This window comes from Carcharhinus amblyrhynchos, chromosome 1 (genome assembly GCF_965287045.1).
Source record: "Carcharhinus amblyrhynchos chromosome 1, sCarAmb.v2.hapA, whole genome shotgun sequence".
NCBI classification, from domain to species: Eukaryota; Metazoa; Chordata; class Chondrichthyes; order Carcharhiniformes; family Carcharhinidae; genus Carcharhinus; species Carcharhinus amblyrhynchos.
Genome location: NC_137324.1, coordinates 156,985,597 through 157,002,421, shown reverse-complemented (window position 1 = coordinate 157,002,421; position 16,825 = coordinate 156,985,597). Strand labels below are relative to the sequence as shown.

Here is a 16,825-nt window from a genome sequence, read left to right as displayed (position 1 = left end):
AAATTGTTCTATGTGAAATTGTTGATGAATGTATTAATGTATTTGTATTAAATACCGCTGTTTTCCATTTTAACAAAGCCCTTAACTCAAATGGGCTAATTTCTTCCTTCAGAAAAGCAGTAATGATTAATTTCTTAAGAATGAATTAGTATGTTCATTACTGATCGCACAGAGCAGAATTTGAACTGAAAGACAAATGAAATGAGTCATCTGGGAAGGTCAGAATACTTGTAAGAAAGGTTGTTATAAATGCGCGCTTGCTTCTCATTTAGGAGGTAACAATCATTAAAACAAATATCTCTGGTGTCAAATATTTCCCATTAGATTTTTCCCATTAGAAATGAACGGATGATTTTTGGATACCTTGTTTCATTTGAATATTTCAAAACTGGGAAAATCTACAAGCAGTTCTCCAAGCCCACAGAAAATTGACAAATCAAGAATGCTTTATTTTACCAGTTTTCAAAGTTTTTCAGCCAATGGAACCAATGTAAAACCTCTTCTGAGCAGTTGGCCATTTTAGTACTGAATTTTCCAGGTCATAGACTACGCTGCAAATGTTGGGAAAATGACTTAATCAAAATTGTTTACAACCCTTTCCTCATTTTGATTTTTATCAATTCTTATAGCTCCTCTGCTACCCCGAGGCTTGTGGCTTGTGCCGAGATAGAATTCGACCTGCACTAGAAGCTCCCAGGTTCCATATCCCATTGCCATTCTACATGCCTGTTCCTAACAGGTGTGTGTGTGTGTGTGTGTGTGTGTGTGTGTGTGTGTGTGTGTGTGCATGTGTGTGGCTTATTATAGTGTTCGCACCACCCTGCACTATCCAGGGGTTGAACTGGAGGTGTTGTAGGTGAAGTGGGTGGCGCAGTGGTGAGCACTGCTGCCTCTCAGCACCAGAGACCCGGGTTGGATTCCTGGGTTGGGTCACTGTCTGTGCGGAGTTTGCACATTCTCCCTGTGTGTCTGTGTGGGTTTCCTCTGGGTGCTCCGGTTTCCTCCCACATTCTGAAAGGCGTGCTAGTTAGGTGCATTGACCCGAACAGGTGCCAAAGTGTGGCGACTAGAGGAATTTCACAGTAACTTCATTGCAGTATGTAAGCCTTACTTATGACTAATAAATAAACTTTAACTTGTAGTGTGTGGAGCACAGGACCACGTCATGAACAAATCAAACCACCTTGATGGTAGAATTTTAAGGGTGACAAGTGATTGGCATTCTCCATCCTGAAACTCAACATGTAATGAGCTACCAGTGATCTTGGTAGCCCACCATTTAATGCTTAGTTGATCCAGAATTGATACTGGAGAGCTCTGCTTGGGACTAAGTCCTGGCACTGTTGGAAAGATGAGTCCTGGGTGCAGAAGGGTGGGATGCTCTGTGGGGTCGGAAAGGGGGTGATTGCGGTGGGGGAAGAGGGGGAAGGAGGGAGGCCTCAAGTTCCAAGATCCAGGAGGGGAGGGCACCCCAACTCAGAAGGAGTCTTCGGGTTGAGGTGCCCCTCCCATCTGAAATGGAGAAGAGGTTTTTGTTTCACCGTTATCCATGCCCACTCCCACCAGCTTGAAGGCTGAGGCTGTGTGAGAAATGCCAATTAAGCGATCACTTAAGAGTCTTAATAGGTGAATGGGTGGATTTGCCCACCTGAGGCCCCACCCACCCAAGTGTGAAATTGTGCCTGGGTTTGTGTGGGCGGGTGCTCAGGGGAAATCAATCTTACCCACCTTAGAACTCACCTTGCGGGGGGTGTAAAATTTTGTCCCAAGACTTTGAATTTGATGCAATTTATTGAAAATAAATAATATAAAACTCCTTGTCAATAATTCAAAAAAGTTTACTTTACACCATTTGATTTGTTTTCTGCCAAAACTTTTGAATTTAAATTGAGTCTTTTTGGTACAAGGTTATGAGAAATTTGACATAACGAGATAATATGGCTGTTTTCCTATTGGATGTGAATGTTCTGACTCTTTTCTCTCTGGTGGTCCAGGAAAGATGTGTCACGTCTCACTCCATGTTTAGGTGCCAAACCTTAGCATCAAGAAGCTAAGCATATCTGAGGTTTATCGTCACTCGATTGAACCTGCCACTAACGAGTTAATAAAAGCTGCAAAGGGAATGATAGCAACAGGCTGAGATTTAACTAGTCACTTTTGTACCAAATCTACTACTGATACTAAAATAAATGAGCTGTCACATTATTATTTTTATGCATAACCTGCTGTGCAACATTTTGTCTGCAGCTCTGATGTTCCACATTGAAGGACGTGATTGTTGGTGCCTGTTATTGCGAATGTTAATGTGGCTTCTGTGGCAATGATCACTTTGCCACTGAAGCTGATGGAGAGACAGGAGGAAGTGCTATTCAGGGCCAGATTGTGACAGGATGACGGTCTGTTCAGACAGTGGGATCAAGGCCCAAAACTGATTGAACAAGGAAAGACTTCTGTGAGGTAGATAAAAAATCTATCCTTAGATTGTTAGCACTGGCACTCACCGTGAAGCATTAAATGAATCAATAATTGAAGCATTTGTGAATCTAGCATCAAATTCGTGACCCAAAAAAATTTACATGTGCAATTGAATTCATCATAGCAATTGACTGTAATTATACAATTTTAGTGTTAAGGCTTTGCCATTGTTTTCTATAAAATTGCCTTGAGTGAGGTTGTAAAAGATTAGTTTGAAATGAGGTTGTTGAAGGGGAGGTGAGATGTTTCTTCACATGAATGAAAAGGGGGAAAAAAAATCACAGTGTCTGGGTCAATTCCCTTTCTATCTCTCTTATCGACGCATGATCTCTCTTCTCCACCTCAACCCCCACCCCCACTGCCCTCTCTTTTTTCCTTCTTGGTATAGACTGTATAGCCCAGTGCTAGTTACCTGTTACTGCACATCATCCTTAAATTTTGGCTGGTCTCTCATGCTCTGCCTCCGTAATTCTGAGGACATCCAAAACTGTACTCCCCCCTGTCTTAACTTGCAACAAGTCCTGTTCCCCTGTCACTTCTATGTTCGCTGATCTAGTTGGCTCTTTGTCAAGCAATGTCTTCATTTAAAACTTCTCATCCTTGTTTAGCAATCCCTCCATGGTCTTGCCCTTCCCAATCTCCAATCTCCTCCAACCCCACAACCCTCTAAGATACCAGCAGTCCTTTAATCCTGGCCTGTTGTGCATTCCCAATTATAATTGCTCCACTATTGGTGGCCGTACCTTCAGTTACTTCAGCCCCAAGCTCTGGAATTCCCTCCCCACACATCTCTATTTCTCTCTCTGGCTTTTTTCCTTTGTGACATTTCTTCAAATCCACCTCTTTGACCAAGCTTTTGGTCATCTGACCTAATCTGATTATGTAGTCAATGTCATAGTTTTGTAATCCTCCTGTGGGATATTTCATTATTAAAGATACTGTTGAAATATGTGATGTTTTTGGTTTTGAGGCAGGTGTTTTTTCTATTGGTAGAAGTTTATGTATGTAATTTTGATTCATAGAATCACTACAATGCAGAAGGTGACCATTCAGCTCATCGAGCCTGCTTCAACAACAATCGCATCCAGGCCCTATCCGTCTAACCCCACGTATTTACCCTGCTGGTCTCCCTGACACTAAGGGGCAATTGCATGGCCAATCCACTGGACCTGCACATCTTTGGACTTAATCCACTAGAAAATGGTCTGTGCGCAGAATTCCACAGACTTTTACAGATGCTGCTGTCTTGGGATTCTTAATATTGTGAAAAAATAGTCACTGATTGCTTAAAATATGGCTTTCTATTTCCTTTTGTAAGAATGATCAGGCCAAGGAAAATTCCAGTAAAAAAAGCTCATGAAGATACGATGCACACATAACTTTTGTTACATTGCTGGCTGGTGGAGCTGTATTACCCCAGTCGGGATTCTCTGCTCCTCTGGAGGCCTACCTGTAATTTTGACCCTTTGCAAATTATAGTGGTCCTGTAATCAGTACAACTATATAGGATTACATAGAACATGTGGCACAGAAACGGCCCTTTCAGCTCAACCAGTGCATGACGGTGCACTCAAACCTCCTCCCATCTTTCCTCATTTAAATCTATCATTAAAACTGGCTATTCCCTTCTCCTTCATGTCCCTATCCAGCTTCCCCTTCAATGCTCCTATATTTTCACTTCAAACCACTCCCTGTAGTACTAGAGATGCACATTCTCACTGCTCTTTAGGTAAAGAAACTTTTTCTGCATTTCCTATTGGATTTCTTGGTTGGATTTCTTGGTTTCTTACATTGATGGCCTGTAGTTATGCTCTTCTCCACAGAAACATTCTCCCTGTATCCACGCTATCAACATCTTTCGTGACTTTAAAGATTTCTATTATGCCAGCCCACAACCTTTTTTCAAGAGAAAAGAGAACCAGTTTTTCAATCCTTTCCTACAAACTCATTCCCAGTACAATCCACGTAAATCTTCTCTGCAACCTCTGCACATCTGTATCCTCTTTATAATACGGTGCCAAGAGGTAATCGCACCAGTCAGAGTGTGGTCTAGCCAATGTTCAATACAGGTTTGACAAAACTTTCCTATCTTTCATCCAGATCGACCCCTCCAGGAATAAAGCCTTGTGTTGGTTTGTTTTTTTTATTGCGTTTCCAACCTGCAGCAGCGATTAATTGTATTTGTACTCTGAGATCCTTGTCTCCCTCCACTCCACCTAGGTTTGTACCTTCTGAATAAGTGATCTCCCTAATCTGGCTACCAAAATGTACTATTCCACGTTTCTCTGTGTTGAACTTCATATGCAAATTATTTGCCCAGTTTGCAACTTCATTAATATCCTCCTGTAATCTGTTGCGGTCTTCAGTACCGACTAAGCGTGTCATCTGCAAATTTAAATGTTATCTTTTTGATTCCAAAGTCCACGTTGTCATTGCAAATTGTGAATATCGGTGGTCCCAGCACTGATCCCTGTGGAACACTGCTTCCCACCTCTGCAACTCTAAGTAGCTACTCTCTACTCCCATTCTCCACTTTGTCTCGATGCCAAGTAGTAATCCACTTTGCCTCTTCATTGTTATTCATTATGGAGCACCTTATCGGAAGCCTTTTGAAAATTGCACCAGCTACATTACCATTGTCTACTGTTCCTGTACTTCCTCAATAAATTCAACAAGATTGTTGAAGCAAGATTTTCCCTTTTGAAATTAATGCTGACTATTAATGATTGCATTTTTCATTCATAGGTGTCCTTCTATCTCTGTTAGTAGAGATTCCATTATTTTCCTATCACTGTTGTTAAGCTAATTGGTCTGTAATTTATTGGGCATGTTCGGTCCCTGTCTTAAATATAGAAATTGCATTAGTGTTCTGGCATTACATATTTATATAATTAATTATTGAATATATGTAGTAATACCTCTGCTCCTCCTTTTCTAATACCTGGATGCAATCCTTTTGGATTAGGGGCATTGTCATAAGAATCATAAGAGCTAGGAGCAGGAGTAGGTAATCCAGCCCTTCTAGCCTGCTTCGCCTTTCAATACAGTCGTGGCTGATCTAATCTCAGCCTCATCTCCACTTTCCAGTCCATTCACCATAACACTTCAAACCCTTACTAATTAAAAACCTATCTGTCTCTTCCTTAAACTTACTGAAACATCCCACATGCACTGAGATAGTGAATTCTGTTATAATTCAGGTCAGAAACACCAAGTGTTTTCTGAAGTCCACCTGGATCATAAGTTTTGCATTTTGAATTTGGCTAGGGTGAGCATGAGATATTTCACTTCAATTCAAATGACCCACTAGGGAGCTTTTATCAAACAAAGTTTAGTTAAGTATACAGTTAACATGTATAGAAAGAAAATTAGCAATAACTTTTACAAACAATAAGAAAATATATAGTTTAACCCTTGTATAGGGAATATAGGAAACGTTCCAATTAAACAAATTTCATAAACAACCTTGCCACAGGTTTAGCACAGCAAAACACAAATGCTTACGTGACATTGGAACCCACTTCCCTAGGTGGAAAATTGAAACTCTAACTTCCCAATTTTCTAACTTCTAAACTCTAACTTCCCAGTCTTGTAACTTTTAGCACCCTGTCTGGATACATACCCCGAACAGTTTGAAGTCAGAACAGTTTCCCAGAACACCAGGGAGGGAGACACTTCAGACAAACCACCATCAACAGCAGACTTCCCACTCCAGAAAGGTAGGAACCTTTCAGCTAGGAGCAGAATCTCCAAAACCAGGGAAAGACAGAGAAACACTTCTTTTCAGCTTAATGTCCACCCCCTTCTAAACGAAAACTGAAAAATGAATCTTTAGATATTTTTCCTGGGGTGGAACCACCTGACTTTGACTCATCAATCAATCTTCCCTCTCACAATGCAAGGTCATAAAAAATCCCAGAAATTACCTGAGGCCCCAGGATAAAAATAACAAAACCTCATTTAAGCCATTGAAATAGCAATTAGAAGAACTCCTCCAGATATCCTGGCAACAATGAAAAAAACTGAAGCTGTGAAAGCTGCAGAGAACATAATTTTTTTTAAAACTTATTAAGGGTACACAAATGTCACAATTCCACAGACTCACAACCCCATCGAGAGAAATAATTTCTTCTCATTTCTATTTTAAATCTGCTATCCCTTGGTGGCCACTTGTTCCAGATTGCTCCACAAGAGGAAACATCCTCTCCACATCTACCTTGTCAATGCTCCTTACCATCTGCACACCTCAATTAGGTCTTCTCTCATTCTTCTAAACTCCAGCGGGTATAGACCTAAACTACCCAATTTCTCTTCATAACTCACGCAGCTCATCTCTGGAGTCAACCTAGTAAACTAGTATAACATCTATAGGATCCCCATTATCAAACTTGCTTGTTGCATCGTCGACGAACTCTAGCAAATTAGTCAAACATGATTTTCCCTTCATAAAACGATGCTGACTCTGTTGGATTGCATTATGACTTTCTAGATCTTCTGTTATTACTTCCTTTAAAATGGACACTAACAATTTCCCAATGACAGATGTTAAACCAAGTGGCCTATGGTTTCCTACATTTTACCTCCCTACCTTTTTGAATGAGGGTGTTTTATTATATTAAAAAATTAATTATAAAATATATTAGCATTTTTCTATTCCACCGGAACCATTGCCGCATCCAGGGAATTTTGGAATATTGTAACCGATGGATCCACTATCTCCAATGCCACTTCCTTTAAGACCCTAGGATGTAAGCCGTCAGGCCCTGGGGATTTGCCTGCCTTCAAGCTCAATAGTTTGCTCTGTACTTTTTCTCTATTGATGATGATAGATCTGAACTCCTCTCTTTCTATAACCTCTGCATTTTTGGTTACTATTAAAATGGTACTCATGTCCTCCACCAGGAAAACTGAGGCAAAATATTGATTTAATGTCTTGGATGTTTTTGTGTTCCCCACTATTAACTCCCCAGCCTCATTTTCCAAGAGATCAACATTCACTTTAGCTACCGTCTTCCTCTTCATTATCCCTGCAACTTGTCTTAGTAATTACCACTAAATCATTCTCATTTGTCTCTGCGCTGTTGACTCATTTATTTTATTTTGAATGCTTCATGCGTTCAGATACAAAGTCTTTAATTCACTTTACTAACCAATGTCCCTACTTTTGTATGAGTTCTTGCTGCAATGTGCCTCTCATATGATTTGTCACTACTTTTGCTTTCTGTTGATACTCAGACTCATCACTAACCCACATTCCTACCTTCTTTAACTTTGACTTCCTAATTTTCCGTGCAACTGAACCTCTCGCTCCCCACTATTTAGTTTGAAGCCCTCTCTACTTCCCCAGTTATATGGTCTGTAAGAACACTAGTCCCAGCACGGTTTAGATGTAGGCCATCCAAACAGTGCAGTCCTCAATTTCCCCACTACTGATGCCAATGTCCCATGAACGAAAATTCACTTCTCCCACATCAGCCACATATTCATCCCTCTAATTTTATGCACCCTATTCCAATTTGCAAGTGGCTCAGGTAATAATCCAGTGATTATAACCTCAAAGGTTCTGTTCTTTAATTTAGTGCCTAACTCCTCAAACTGCCTCCACAGAATCTCCTTCTTTGCTCTATCTATGTCATTGGTACCTACATGGATCACAGCAACGGGATCTTCCCCTTTCCATCGCAAGTTCTTCTCCAGCCCAGAGCAGAGCTCTTTGAGTTTGATCAAGTTATTGAATACATCTGGTGAAACATAGAATCCCAGAATACAGAAGACGGCCATTTGGCCTATTGAACCTGTATCAACAACAATCCCACCCAAGCCCTATCTCCATAACCCCACACACCCATCCTGTCCCCTGACACTAAGGGGCAATTTATCATAGTCAATCAACCTAACATCTTTGGAGGGTGGGAGGAAACCGAAGCACTTGGAGGGAACCCACGCAGACATTGGGTGAATGTGCAAACTCCACACAGACAGTCACCCGAGGCTGGAATTGAACTCGGGTCCTTAGCGTTGTGAGGCAGCAGTGCTAACCACTGTGCCACCATGCACAGTTTATATTTTAAATGAACTTTCCTCCTTGCTCCTCTCAACTCAAAGCTTTGTCTATCTGTTTGATTTGTCTAGTGAATACCAAAGTGAAATAATTAATTATCTTTGCCATTTCTTTATATTTACCTGTGTTATTATTCTGTCGATCCCTTGATGGTTCTGTTCTTACGCCAGCCTGCCTTCCTTTGTACAAGCTGGATCCTTACACTTTGAAGTTTTTGAAGGGCATAATGTACAAGAGCAAGGAGGTTGTGCTGAACGTATACTAGTCATCGGTTAGACCTCAGCTGGAATATTGTGCCCAGTTCTGGGCGTCACAATATAGGAATGATGTGAATGCATTGGAGCGAGTGCAGAAGAGCTTTACAAGCATAGTTGGGTCGATTGAGAAACATCAGTTATGAGGAGAGATTGGAGAGGTTAGGAGTGTTCTCCTTGGAGAAAAGAAGGCTAAGTGGCGATTCGATAGAGATATTCAAAATCGTGAGAGGGTTGGACAGAGTAGATGGGGAGAAACCGTTCCTGCTTTGTAACAGGGTCAAGAACGCGAAAGCACAGATTTAAAGTGATTAGCAAAAGAAGCAAATGTGATATGGGAAAAAATTTTTTCACACAGCGAGTGGTTCAGGTCTGGAATGCTTTGCCTGGGAATGTGGGGGAGACAGAATCAATTGAGGCAGTCAAGATTATTTCTATTTAAATACTCCTCTAAAACTATGTGTACAGATTATAGGGAGAAGGCAGGAAAATGGCACTAAGTCATAATGTTCATTTGGAGAGCAGGTGCAGACAGAATGGGCCGAATGGCCTCCTTCTGCACTGTAACAATTCTGTGACTCTGTAATTGCGACGCGGTGATTTTCCAACATAACAAATTCAGGGACAATCAGGTTGATTGGTGATTTTAACTGGATGATGTGAATGGTTTATCTCACCCATGAGAATCTGTGGAATTCGCTACTCAAAGTACGGTGGATGCTGGGACAGTGAATAAATGTAAGGAGGAGTTAGACAGATTATTAATTGGTAATGGGTTGAAGGGTTATGGGGAGAAGGCGAGAAAGTGAGGATGAGAAACCCAGCTGCCATGATCGAATGGCGGAGCAGACTTGATGGGCCGAATAGCCTAATTCTGTTCCTATATCTTACGAACTTAACCAGTTTGAGTCTGGTTCAGGGCATTATCCAGAATTGAAGTGAATCGTATCCATATACAACTTATCTCAAAAGACACTTTGCCAAACTATTTTAAAATCAGTGGGTGGGATATTCCAGTAGTTCTTGCCTGTGGAATCCTCTGGTCTCATCAATGGTAACCCCCCCCCCAAACCAACCTGGGTTTCCCAGTGGCAGAGGTGGTGGCAGAGGGTGTGCAGGTAGAATTAGGGACCTTGCGGTGAAGGATCCTCTTGGGAAGAGTGATCATTGTATGGTGGAGTTTCTGATGCAGATGGAGGAGGAGAAAGTGGGTTCCCGGACATGTGTCCTTTGTTTGAACAGAGGGGAGTACGGTAGGATGACAGAAGAATTGGCGAATGTTGATTGGGGGAACGCGTTGGAAGGTAGGTCTGCTGAGGAGCAGTGGAGGATCTTTAAGGAGATCTTTCTTGGTGCTCAGCAGAAATTTATTCCGATGGTTAAAAAGGATCGTAGGAGGAGAGGTAATCAGCCGTGGATAACGAAGGAGGTGAAGGAAAGTGTTAAATTAAAAGCAGATGTGTTTAGAGTAGCTAAGAGTAGTGGGCAAGAAGAGGATTGGGAGAGGTTTAAATGTCAACAAAGAATGACAAAGAAGTTGATAAAGAAGGATAGGATAAACCATGAAGCTGGGCTAGCACTTAATATAAAAAAGGATAGTAAGAGTTTTTATAAATATATAAAAAGGAAGAGGCTGACTAGGGTGAACGTTGGACCCTTAGAGGATGAGAGGGGGGACTTAGTGGTAGGGGATGGGGAAATGGCTGAGGCCTTGAATGACTTTTTTGTTTCGGTCTTCACGGAGGAGGACGTGAATAATTTGCCAGGTGTTAGCGATGGAAAGATGGTAGGAGTGGAGGGCCTGAATGACATTATTGTTACTAGAGAGGCAGTGCTCGACAGACTGGAGGGACTGATTGTGGACAAGTCCCCAGGACCGGATGGAATGCATCCAAGGGTTCTGAAAGAAATGGCGGAGGTGATAATGGATGCCTTGGTGATTATTTTCCAAACGTCACTGGATTCCGGGGAAGTGCCGGAAGATTGGAAAATGGCTAATGTTACGCCGTTGTTTAAGAAGGGTGGCAGGCAAAAGGCAGGGAATTATAGGCCGGTTAGTTTAACGTCTGTTGTAGGTAAAATGTTAGAATCCGTGATCAAGGAGAAAATAGCGAGGCATCTTGAGGAGAATTGTTTGATAGAGCAGACGCAGCACGGTTTTGTTAAGGGGAAGTTGTGTCTGACGAATTTATTGGAGTTCAATGAGGATATGTCGAGGGCAGTGGATAGAGGAGAGCCGGTGGATGTGGTCTTTCTTGATTTTCAGAAGGTGTTTGATAAGGTGCCTCACAAGAGGTTATTACAGAAGGTCAGGGGACATGGAGTTGGGGGTAGGGTGTTAGCGTGGATAGGGGATTGGCTGTCTAATAGGAGGCAGAGAGTGGGGGTCAATGGGTGCTATTCGGATTGGCGGTTGGTGACTAGTGGAGTGCCCCAGGGGTCGGTGCTGGGGCCTCAGCTATTTACCATTTCTATAGATGATCTGGAGGAGGGAACCGAGTGTATGGTGTCGAAATTTGCTGATGACACCAAGATTGGTGGAACGGCAAATTGCGCGGAGGGTGTGGAGAGTCTGCAGAAGGATCTAGATAGGCTGGGCGAATGGGCCAGGAACTGGCAAATGGAATTTAATGTTGGCAAGTGTGAAGTTGTCCACTTTGGTAGGAATAATGGTAGGAAGGGCTATTACTTACATGGCGAAAAACTGCAGCATGCGACGGTGCAGGGGGACCTCGGGGTCCTTGTGCATGAGTGCAGCAGGTGGTCAGGAAGGCAAATGGGATGCTGGCCTTCATAGCGAGGGGGATTGAATATAAAAGTAGGGAGGTCTTGCTGCAACTGTACAGGGCACTGGTGAGGCTGCAGCTGGAGTACTGTCTGCAGTTTTGGGCGCCGCACTTACGCAAGGATATTTTGGCCTTGGAGGGAGTGCAGAGGAGGTTTACTAGGCTGATACCAGAGTTGAGGGGGTTGAACTATGAGGAGAGGCTGAATAAACTAGGCTTGTACTCGTTAGAGTTTAGAAGAATGAGGGGAGATCTCATTGAGACATATAAGATGATGAATGGGATGGATAGGATAGAGGTGGAGAGGCTCTTCCTGCTCAGAAAGGACAGTAGGACTAGAGGGCACAGCCTCAAGATAAAGGGGGTCGGTTTAGAACGGAGTTGAGGAGGAACTTCTTCACTCAAAGGGTGGTGAATCTCTGGAATTCTCTGCCCGTTGAAGTGGTGGAGGCTGCCTCGCTAAATATATTTAAGACACGGGTTGATGGGTTTTTGATAGGCAAGGGGATTAAGGGTTATGGGGAGAGGGCGGGAATGTGGAACTGAGCCACGACAGATCAGCCATGATCTTATTGAATGGCGGGGCAGGCTCGAAGGGCTAGATGGCCTGCTCCTGCTCCTATTTCTTATGTTCTTATGTTCTATGGACAACGGAACCCCTCATTGGCAGGGCCAGAAGATTCCGTCGGTGACTCCACTGCCACAAAACATGCAGTGGATGGGGGTCGGAAAATTCCCAACCATTACCTAGTTGAAACTGTTTTATTGCCAAGCAATGCAATTCAAATAATACGTACCCCATGGGCAGGATTTTCTGGCCCTTCTCACCAGCGGGATCTTTGGGTCCCATCGAAGTCGACTCCTCATGACAGGTTGCCTAGCGGCAGGGTAGGTGAGCCACATACAAGCCCATTGACTTCAGCAGGACTGGAAGATCCCATTAGCGGCCAATGGCCCAGCACATCCACCATGGGAAAACCCACCATGGTGGCGGCAGAATATCTCCACGTGGAATTGTGCTTGTTGACCTGTTGGTTCTTGCACCTTTCCTCTGTAAAGGTATTAAGCCTTGTTGGGGTTTTGCTTCATGGATCAGACAAAGACAAATTAAATAGCCATTCTTTACATAGAAACCTAAAATAAGAGTCTTTGCCGACTATTTGAATGCAGAAGGGATCACGGTTTAGCCCAACCCAGTATTCCCTTTGGGTGGGGCTTTCCCATCCTGTCTGCCACGTAAATTGTAGTGGGCAGGGGTGCACCAGGCAAAGGTTTGTTGACCTTGGGCAGGATTTTCCGGTCTTGGGGTGAATGTGGCTGGAAAATCCCATCCATTGTGTCCATAAACAGTCATGTTAAAGCTACTATGATTAAATGCTTAAATCTGAATGTATTTTGTTCGCGACCTCTCTCCCCACTGCCCGTCCACTGTGAACCAGTGACTTGCACGGGGATTTTGGGGCTAATTATTGCACCTCCATCACTGCTATTGGAGATGTCTAGAAAATTTAATGCCATCACTTCAGTTTGTTCTCCGGGTTATCCAGGACTAAATATCATTGATGCATTTCAACGACTATGTTCTCCAAAGTCTGAAAACTAATTAAAGTGGCTTCATTTTATGAAATAAACTCTGCATTTGATCTGGGCTCAGTGTAACATTGATTAAATGTACCAAGATTTGTTTGATTTTAAATGGATGATTTTAATTAGAAAAAGTTATACTTTCTGACTTCCCTTCACTCAGAGGTTGCCTCAGTCTTTGGTTGTGTCTATCTGTTTGGTCGCCATGTATACTTTATTGGATATGCGGAGTCGACAAAGGGAAGGTATGTGCTTACACTTTTTCTGGTGATTTTTATTTCTCTCTCATGTTGTACATTCTCCACTCTGGAAAGACAGATGTGTAATTTGTTCCCAGGCTCCTATTGGTTGCCGTCAATTTGAAACTGTATGAAAAAGACCCAGGCTAACTCTGCCTGCAATATTATTTCCTACCTATGTTGTGTGGTAAGCAGAGAAAGTGACTGGCTCCACAGAAATGGCTCTCCATGATTACAAGCCAAGTCCAAATTCCTGCACCACCCCAGTCCACTTGAGAACATAGAATTCCCTAAAGAATCCCTACATACAGCCCATCGGGTCTGCACCAACCAGTATCTTACCCAGACCTTCTCCCCCCACCTCATAATCCCACAAGGCTACCGCGACTGATACATTTAACCATGACATCGTGGGACACCGAGGGGCAATTTAGCATGGCCAATCCACCTAACCTGCATATCTTTGAACTGTGGGAGGAAATTGGAACACCCAGAGGAAACCCATGCAGATAGGGGGATAATATGAAAACTCCACACACTCACCAAAAGCTTCAATTGAACCCGGATCCCTGGCACTGTGAGGTATCAGTACATAACCACTCTGCTACCATGCCTCCCCTTCTGCTACTGTGCCACTCGTAATGTGCTGCTTATGTGGAGTATTGGCCTGGAAATTAGTCCACACAGCTTAGACTAACTGAGGGCCTAATATGGAAGGTCAGAGGCATGCACCCATCTCCTGTTGGAAGTACTTCACTTGCAACCTTGGACTAACAAACCTTCACCCTCACCAGCTACACGAAGGAAGTGACAGCAAGGAGGTGAAGGTGGGAACTGCAGGCCCAACCCCACATTAAAAGATCGGATTGCCATTAGTGTAAAGAAGGAACTTGCATTTATATAGCACCTTTATGATCCAAGACGCCCCAAAGCATTTACAGGCAATTAAATACTTCTTGAAGTGTGGCCACTAAGCAGCTAATTAGGGTCCAACTCGCTCCTACTAATAGCAGTGAAATAAATGACTAGGTAATACTTTCTTGGTTTTTAGCTGAGGGATTAACATCGGCCAACATAAGGGGGGAAATCACATTCACTTCACAGGCGATCGTTATGTCCATTTTAGAGGCCAGTCAGACTCTTGGCCTAGCATGTAGCCTGAAAGACATCTCTGATACTCCCCCCGTGCTGCACCAGAACACCAGTCTAGAATAGGTGCCCAAGCTTCTGAAGTAGGAGGTAAGCCCAGGACCTTCTGACTTATGGGGGAGAATGTTACCACTTCACCAAGGCTGATACCTTAATTTGAAGGATGATTGCTGCAGCCTGGTGCCTCACTGCAATGACCATTTACTGTGTGCCCGACCAGAGGCTCTCTGCTGGCTGGCATCATAGTCAAATTTGAAATTCCCACCTGATTGCCTCTCCGTATACTGGCCAGCAGGAATTCCGAGTGTTAGGGAAAGGAAGCTGATCTTGGAAGCTTTGGAGAAAGTGCAAAGAAGGTTCGCCAGGATGTTGCCTGGTCTCGAGGGCGTTGACTATGAGGAGAGGTTGAATAAACAGGGATTGTTTTCATTGGAAAGACAGAGGGGAGACCTGATAGAGGTCTACAAAGTTATGAGAGGCATAGACAGGGTGGACAGCTAGAGGCTTTTTCCCAGAATGGAAGTGTCAATTACAAAGGGGCACAAATTCAAGTAAGAGTGGGAAAGTTTAAGGGAGATACGCGGAGGCAGTTTTCCACGCAGAGAGTGGTGGGTGCCTGGAACACGCTGACAGAGGAGGTGGTGGAAGCAACACTTAAGAGGCATCTGGAAGGTACATGAATAAGGAGGGAATAGAGGGATACAGACTGAGTAAGGACAAAAATTTTTTTTTGGTTTAGTTAGGACGTCGTGATCAGCACAGGCTTGGAGGGCCAAAGGGCCTGCTCCTGTGCTGTACTTTTCTCTGTTTTTCTTTGTCCTTTGGTTTTGAACTTTCCCTCATTCCCTGCCTAAAGAAATTTGTCTTGACCCTGACAGTATCTCTGGCTGAGTCCCGCTAACATGGAACCATAGACTTCCTATGGTGCAGAAGGTGGCCATCCGACTCATTGAGTCTGCACCAGCTCTCTGAAAGAGCATCCCACCCTCTGCTCTATCCCTGTAACCCTGCGTATTTACCATTTCCTTAATCCACACATCTTTAGACACTAAGGGGCAATTTATCATGGCCAATCCATCTAACCTGCACATCTTTGGATTGTGGGAGCTGACCAGAGCACCTGGAGTAAACCCACGCAAACACTGGGAGAACGTGCAAACTCCACAAGAGGGATCGTCCAAGGCCGCAATCGAGCCTGGATCCCTGGCAAGAAGAGGCAGCTGTGCTAATCACCAACAACTTAGACTCCAATAAATTGCTGGGGGGGGGGGGGGGCGGGGCAACATGGTGGCACAGTGGTTTAGCACTGCTGCCTCACAACGCCAGGCACCTGCGTTCGATTCCTGGCTTGGGTCACCATCTGTGCGGAGTTTGCCCCTTCTTCCCCTATCTACGTGGGCTTCCTCCCACAGTCCAAAAAGATGTGCTGGTTAGGTGCATTGGCCATGCTAAATTCTCCCTCTGTGTATCCGAACAGGCACCGGAGTGTGGCGACAGGGGCATTTTCACAGTAATTTCATTGCAGTGTTAATGTCAGCCTACTTGTGACGCCAGTAAATAAACTTTAAGCTTTAAATGATAAACATCCTCCTGAGCTATTGTGAGTAGGATACATCAAGCATATTTTAAAATAAATTGTGATTGGGTGATTTTGTAATTTATTTAACATGTATGTTTCTGTTTTCAGGATTCCTGGATTTAAAATTAGCCTGGCGATGCTGTTCATACTATTCCTTCTGAGTTTCCTTGGGACCACAAACTGCCTGATCGACAAATACTTTGATATCAACCTGATTAAAAAGATCAGCAAATTGTTTCCATAATGCGCGAACAGTCGGCCAACAAATGTAGTGGATATGTTTTAAATATGGTTAATATTAAGATGTTATCGCATGATGCTCTGTGATTTTATAAATGTGACTTCAACATGGTTAAATAAAATCAGCATTTTTAAAATAAGTTCACTTATTTAATGTCACCAGAGCATTTTTTTCCCTAAAATTCATTGCAATGCACTACATGCAAGATACGCAGCTTTACTTTGTATATATCTTTTGTTAGTTGCATTTTTGATGTGTTCAGGTAAATCAGCATTAACTTAATGCATTAAAATAGCTGTCCACATAGACTCTGTTAGTATCAGTATCTAAATTATTATCCCCAGAACATGGAGTCCAATTCATCATCTCCTAAAATTTTCCAATCCTAATGGTTACTCACTGTTGCACACACATTTACACCACCAATGTTGCCAAATTTATAGATGGAGTCTAATAC

The 16,825-nt window shown here is 43.1% G+C and overlaps 1 protein-coding gene across 1 annotated transcript in view; it reads left to right on the top strand.

The window, feature by feature from the left end:
* mgst2 (microsomal glutathione S-transferase 2) overlaps window positions 1-16,471 on the top strand; it is a 46,413-nt gene extending 29,942 nt beyond the window's left edge. Inside the window, exons 4-5 of the mRNA XM_080194344.1 lie at window positions 13,324-13,405; window positions 16,236-16,471. Of these exons, the coding sequence (XP_080050470.1) occupies window positions 13,324-13,405; window positions 16,236-16,371 (218 nt within the window). The 3' untranslated portion in view covers window positions 16,372-16,471. The remainder of the gene's footprint in view (window positions 1-13,323; window positions 13,406-16,235) is intronic.
* The last annotated feature ends 354 nt before the right edge of the window (window positions 16,472-16,825 follow it).